General features: G+C 44.9%; 1 protein-coding gene across 1 annotated transcript; it reads right to left on the bottom strand.

The window, feature by feature from the left end:
- Positions 1–3,374: 3,374 nt before the first annotated feature.
- Positions 3,375–5,538, bottom strand: LOC131286939 (LIM and senescent cell antigen-like-containing domain protein 1). Its single transcript, XM_058315950.1, has 6 exons — positions 5,441–5,538; positions 4,746–4,862; positions 4,304–4,609; positions 3,976–4,234; positions 3,760–3,901; positions 3,375–3,693 (listed from the first exon to the last, which is right to left on the bottom strand). Exons 1-6 carry the CDS (start codon positions 5,488–5,490, stop codon positions 3,494–3,496), a joined length of 1,074 nt encoding a protein of 357 aa, XP_058171933.1. The 5' UTR covers positions 5,491–5,538; the 3' UTR covers positions 3,375–3,493.
- Between the last annotated feature and the right edge of the window lie 1,516 nt (positions 5,539–7,054).

Genomic DNA, 7,054 nt, shown 5'->3' with positions numbered 1-7,054 from the left:
ATTGTTTTTCCACTTACATTTCTTTGGAAACTCTCTCTCTCTCCATCCTCTGGGTTCATTTAACAGAGGAATTTCAATTGTTTTGGCCGGTTCCTTGTTTAGTTGTTTGGATGTTTTTGCAAAGTTTCCTACATTCCTGAAAATGTGGTTTTGCTCATATCATTTTCTAAACATGTTTATCATTGAATTGATTATTTGGAAATGGGAGAGGAGAGAATTTTGTTTTTGTAAAGCCGGGAAAACTACCCGAAGGTGGAGGACACACCCGACCGATTGATGGATTGGCCGGTTGGTGGGGTAGTCCTAGCTCTTCTCGTGCGCTCCAAGAAGACGCGAAGAAGAAGTAAAAACTGGGAAAGGGGGAGATGGAATTCCTTGTGGGCACGAATCAACTTGTACATTTTCTGCGCGTCCCATTTTTTGATCCTCTTATTATTAATTTTTTTTTTTCGTTCTATTCATTACTTTTATTCATTAACGATTTTAGGGTTTAGTTGTTCATAGGAAGTTTTGCACGATACACACAGAACACAGAATTACACACAAACACGCACACCGACTCCGATGCGTGTCGGGTGTGTGTGTGTGCGTGTGGACATCGTTTTGTTCGTTTTTTGTTTTTAATTAAAACAACAACTTTATTGTACGAATGTGAGAAAAAAAGATATGAAATTGAAGGTAAAATAGAGTAGTAGTAATAGCATCAACAAACAAGAAAACGAGAAAATGATAATAAAAAAGTGTGAAATGAGGAAGAGAAGGTTGAACTCGCGGGGAGATGTAAAAGGAAGAAAAAACAAACGTTTTTGTTTTGTTTGTTTTCAATGTAATACACACAAATGAAATAAAGTAAAAACAAATGAAAAAAAAGGAAAACAATACATGTGCATGCATGATGAAGGTAAACTTATAGAGCGTTAAGGAAGCGGGAGTAGAGATGGAAAAGAAAAAACGGAGAAAATCGATGGAAATTCTGGGGTTTGCGGGTGGGTGTTTGTAGAGAGGTGTTTCGGGAAGAGAAAAATTTGGAAAGCGAGCCGCCCCCCCGAAAGGACATGCGACGCTCACTATCACTACCGGGCCGGGCAGTTTCCCTCCAAATGGATGGAAATAGATATCCCCGATGATGGGAGGATGTAGTAATGATAAACAATAAAACCAACTTTTTTCACGCTCAAATAGTACACAAAGACATGGTTATAATAAAACCGAGTGGTGAGCAAGTGAGCAAAATTTACCCAAAAAAATAATAATAAACTACGGCATACATTGAATATTTAAAACGAAAACGAAACAAACAACAAACCAGCAGTGAGAGAATAAAATACTACAGGCAATAAACACAGAAATAAGACAAATAGAATAGATGGACATCTCGACCCGGGCGCGGGTTTTTGATGGGGCCCGGGGAGCAAAACTGGAACGTCGAAAGGAATCCACTTCCTCCGAATGGTTCCCGGTTCTCGTTCCCTTTCTCTGTGTCATTTTGGTGCGTTTTTAAAAGTTGGATATTGGTAATCACGAAAGCGTTTGGAATGGCTCGGCAGGGAGTGTATGGGGATAGGAGGTGAGATGATGCTGCCTAAGAAAGGGTAGAGGGTAGGAAATCCCTTGGCGTTGCAAAATCGCAAAATGGCTCGCGACGGCACGGTTTCGTTGTACTTTTTTTAATTTTTCCTCGAAAACAATAAGAATTGAATCATACGAAACGTGCGTAGCTGAGCGTTAGCAACGGGGCAGCGCGCGCAGTTTGTAGTAGTGGTAAAAGCAAATGTGTAAAACGTAAGCAAAACAAATCTAAACAATGTCTAACGGGCAAGAAATAATTGAGAGTGTAAGGCCGAGAGGGAGGTAGCAGAAACAACAATGTATGCAAGAAAACCCAGAAATACGGAATGAATTACAAACAGATGAAGAAGAGGAAAAAAACACTAAACAACAACACAAAATACCACGCATGCAAAACACACTAAACAAACAGACACACACAGCCACACAAACAAAACAAAACAAACAAAAAATGATAAGGTAAATTTAGTACGATGGCTTCATATGTGATTATAAACGATTAAAAAAAAGTAACAAATAAAGTAAGAGAGCGTATGAACGGTGGTAAAAATAAATAAATGAGATAAAAATACGAAACGCGAGTGTTTATTTACTTTCCTATTGGTTTCTTGGGGATGTGTTCTACTTTGGTCTTTCGGCTTGTTTTTCTTGGTCGTCTGAATTTAAAAACAAATAGACAAAATATTGTAAAAGATGTAACAATTTCCCACTTTTTCGCTTGTTTCCCACATTTTCGCTTTTTGTCCGTGGAAATCTCGACACCAAATGTACCGAAATTCTGATTTCTGATACCAGGAGACAGGACCCTGGAAAGAGGTAGCACGTGCCGTGGCATCCCTTCGGGTATCAAAATTCTGCTGTAGATACCAGGAGAGCAGAACATACCAGGAGGTACAAGTCACCGAAAAACCGTTATGAAAAAGCACCGCTGACTAGACTGAATATATCCGAGATTCGTCGTTTGATACCAGTCGAGAAGAACCTGCCAGGAGGTAGCTCGTTGGATGTAGTAGCTTTCTCTTTCTTAACTACGGTAGAATGGCACCCCCGGGACTCTACTCGCTGATCCGATAAGCGCGAAGGGCTTTGGAGAGTACACCTCCTATCGGAACATGCGACCCTGGGACAGTTACACGAGACACCGAAGAACGGAGACGCATTTTCGGATGTCAATTGAAACGTTTCAACCGAGCCATTTTTCATTCGTGTGGTAAACCAATAAGCCGCTTTCTTGGGGTTATTAAAAACACATCAATTTATTACTCCATCGCTCTAAACATTGTTTCCGTGCTTAGTAAAATTTTTGTCATTTACTGAACGCAAATGATTTTAATAAAGACGTCACATTCAAAAAGAAAGAGTATAAAACGCTTCCATTCTATACGCCAATAATAGTACTAATGCTAGCTGTTTCTTGGTTTGTTAAAAATTATTCAATAATCAAAAATACTAACACACGAACACACAAACACACGACGGTGGTTAAGTTTTGTGCTAGAATTTTTTTCCATTACATTTGATAAATAAGCTGCACGAAGTATAATATAATCGAGCACCAAACGAGTGATTGGGGTGTTTGAGGTTTAAGTAATTCAATCTCTGGGCTTCAAAGGCAGTAAATGTAGGCACACTTTTCTGTCCGTTTCAATCGAACTCACTGACTGGGAATTTCGTTTTAAGACAGGCACTGTTTGTTTGTTAATGTCTAGTTATTAGTAAAATTATTATTAGTATGAGAACACGACACGTCCGGATGGAAAGAAACAATTCTCCACTTTCCTGACGTCCTATAGTGACATGTTTAGTTTAGATTACGATTAGTTCGTGCGTGATTCGATTCCATTGCTTTGCATTGTCCACTTGTAGTATGCTCTGTTTTGCTTGGCACAGATTTTAGTTTTGCACGGAACCGTACGGGGACACCTTACGGGACCGGCTTCTTGAGGGTGTTCTCGTGCGAAATGCGCAGACGGCGTCGCAGCTCGTTCGGGAACCGTTCGTAGCATTTCTTGCAGACCGGTTTCTCGTCGTACTCGAAAAATTTGGACTTCTGGTCGAGCTTCTGGTCGCAGATCGAGCACGAAAAGTGATGCACGCACCAGGCCTTGTTGAGGGCGGTGAAAACTGCCGAGGGGGGAAAAACGGAGTTTGTGAATTGTGTAGAAAAGATAATAAATTGCTAGAACTTACCATCCCCGGCGATGACCTGGTTGCAAACGAAGCACAAATTGCCGAAGAGTTGATGATAGTGCGTCTCGCAGTAGGCCATTCCGCGCTTCTCGTAGTGCCGATGGCCCAGGAACGGTTTCTCGCACTTGGCACAGACAAAGTGCTTTGTAAGGAAAACAATTAAGTTAGAAACTCATTCTCACACCCCATTCGATGGAAGATCGAAGATGAACGTACCTCCACGTGCCAGTGCTTTCCCAGGGCGGTAACAACCCGCTCCTCGATTGGACGCCGGCAAGCACCGCAAATCGGAATGCCCATCCGATCGTGACATCGCAGACAATACAGCTCATTCATGTCGTTGGCTGCGTAGCCCGTACGATTCTTCACCTCCCGCGCCGACGAGTCCAGCTCGGACCCGCACGAGGTACAGTTGAAATGATACCCGTGATAAACCTCTCCTCGGAAGCGAAGCGGTGCATCATCAATGATGCCACTGCGGAGAAGAAAAAATTAAAAACGTCGTAATCATGACGTCCCTTCCTGTTTGCCCTCGATAACTTACTGGCACTTGTTGCAAATGTGCTTCCCAAGTCCGACCTCTTTCTCCTTGCGGTTGCAATCGTGACAAAGCGCTCGGTTCTGGTTTCGGATGAAGCCCGAATCGGCCAACGGGATGGCGCACCGTTCGCACGTGAAACACTGCGGATGCCAGTTGGCCGCCATCGCTTTAATGACACGCCCGATGACGAAGTTATTGCACTTGTTGCAGCACGGCGCAAACAGGATGTGGAAGTCCTTCTCGCAGTACTTGCGCCCCTCGAACTCGTAAAAGATGCCATCTTGGAACTGGCGGAAGCACTGGGCGCAGCTAAAAGAAAAAAAAATATAATTATTCCATGAATACAAAATACCATTTTCGAACGAAAGCATTTGAACTTGATAAACAAATTAGATGGCAAAGCCTCCTTTGTTTTTAGTTCTTACATGATTCTTCTAGTACTTACACAAAGCATTGCGTATGCCAGAGTTGGCCGTTCGAGTTGACGATCCGTTCATGGGGCTCGAATCCCTCGTCGCACCGGGTGCAGTGCATGGTGCCGAGCGACATGTTGTTGCTCACTCTGAAATTGACGATGGAAATAAAAGGTTATTAAAAGGAACCCCGTACATATGGATTAAAATACGTAGTATGACATGGTAGACGATTAAAAATAGCGATATGATGTGGTAGACGGCTTTTCAAGGATGATATAATGGGAGTTAATATGGCACATAGAAAGCGTAGATTTTTCCTTCAATTGAACTGAAGATAACCGATGGGGAAAATGTGCCACTTCCTGGAGCACAGAACATGGAGGGCAGCACAGCATTACTATGAACATTGAATCAAGCCACCATTGCCATTTTAGCTATCAAAAACAGCGAACAGCAAGCTGATATGGTGAGGTGTGTCTTATTGGCGAAGCTGAGCCATCGATGAGATTTCAAGTGGCCTTTCAACAAACGCTACCAAAGAAATGCATGAATCAGAAACTGGAAAAAATGGGTCCATAAATAAACAACAGACGTGATTCGAATAGGACGCCGCAAACTATTCGACTAATGAGTCAAATTGACATCACCATCGCAACCACGTCATCGACGGCGCCTGCTCGCTCCGGTTTGGATAAAAAATGGGTTTTTCTTCCGATCCACTAACCCGGTCATCGTCTGCACGTTCGAGCGGCCAAACTGTTCCCACGACTCCATCCTTCGTCCCGGTGTAACCGGTGTGACCGGTGTGTTCGGTGCGGCCAACGTTAAGCCACCGGTGGCGGCGGGAAGATTCTGATAGGCACTTGGCTGCTGAACCGCGGCTGAACCGTTCTCTCTGCCACCGACGACGTTCTGGTACTGCTGCTGATGGTGGAGTCGCCCCGTCGTCGCTGTCGTCGGGTTACGCTGTTGCATCGGTGTGGAACTGCTATCGTAAGGATATTTATTCGTGGTGCGTTGGCTGCTTGTGTTGGTGAACATGGTGTGCGTTGTTGAAGTTGCTCTTATCGGCGAGCGAGGTTGCTGATAGTAACCCTCCACCAGTTGGGCCGCCTGCGGACGTTGTGGGTAGGAGACGTGCATGGGTTGCATCGGAGGCGGAAGTGTCGTCTGCTGAAGATGATGGTGCCTCTCGGTGGTAGTGTCACTACCAGAGGGCTTCATTTGCATTGCATAAGCGCCAGTGTTGGTCGGGGGGTAGTTGCCCTGGTTTGGACGATCTCCACCCATATCAGACATGGCGCCGGGACCCGTTCCGTTTCCTGCCTGCAGCAGATTCTCCTTCGACGTTGTGCGACGCTTGTAAAGGTTGGAATCTTCGAGTGGTTTCAGTTTAAGTGCACTCATCACGATCTCTTCGAAGGGTTGACCGTCAGGTGATTTGGCCTAGAAAAGTGGCAGCGCACTCGCTAATTTCCTGACGAGGCAAAATGAAACACTACACCACCGACGCGCTTAGAGGTACTTTCCACACTGGCCTGGCTGGGTTCTCCGGTTGCCTGGGATTCGCAGCTACTTTGCGACGTGTCAGCATGCGACGTAAAGCGGTTTTACCGCTTTCAGCCAGCCGCACATCAGGGGATTACTGTCCGTCGGTTGATAAAGAGAAGCCTTCGACACCGACAATGGCAATGGATGACCATCACACAGCGAGCGCTGGCTCGGCGATAAAATAAAAACTCAGTAGCCCGTCATCGCCCGTCGGTGGCGGATGTTATGGTGGTAACGTGGAACGAAGTTGAAAAAAGCGCCTATTACGAACGTCACGTAGCCGGTGGTGGTGGCATCACAAACTCGTTTGGCCGGGATTCGGGACGGGAGAAATTAACATTTGCTGCAGCGCCCAATGGAAGTCCTTCCATTTTGCCCCTTAGATCGATGCCAGGAGTCTGGCTGGCGCGGGATTCTGTCGTTAAAACGATCGATCAAGTTTTCCTAAAACGGGCACGTTGGACGATGGACTCTGGCATTCGTTGCTTCCCGTTCCCATGGAAGAGAAAGTACGGTAAATTCCGACGAACATTTGTGCCGTTTAAGGTAAAATCAACCGAACTAAGCGGGCCGAGTGTATCCGATAAGGAAAAGGCAGGAATCCTGTGTCAAGCAAGTCAGTGCTAACCTGTGTGTCCGCGTTTCAACAGAATCGACGTTTTTGGTAGTGATTTCTTTTTTCAGTTTACGGCAGCATTTAACAGGTTTGTTTTTCACCACTCTGCGGAACCGATAATAATACATCGGAAGGGACAAATGTAGGTTTGATGGAAGGAAACGAAGATGG

The sequence above is a fragment of the Anopheles ziemanni genome, chromosome 3, assembly GCF_943734765.1.
Source record: "Anopheles ziemanni chromosome 3, idAnoZiCoDA_A2_x.2, whole genome shotgun sequence".
Lineage (NCBI taxonomy): Eukaryota > Metazoa > Arthropoda > Insecta > Diptera > Culicidae > Anopheles > Anopheles ziemanni.
The sequence above is the reverse complement of the archived record's forward strand: the minus strand, read 5'-3'. Positions and strand labels throughout refer to the sequence as shown.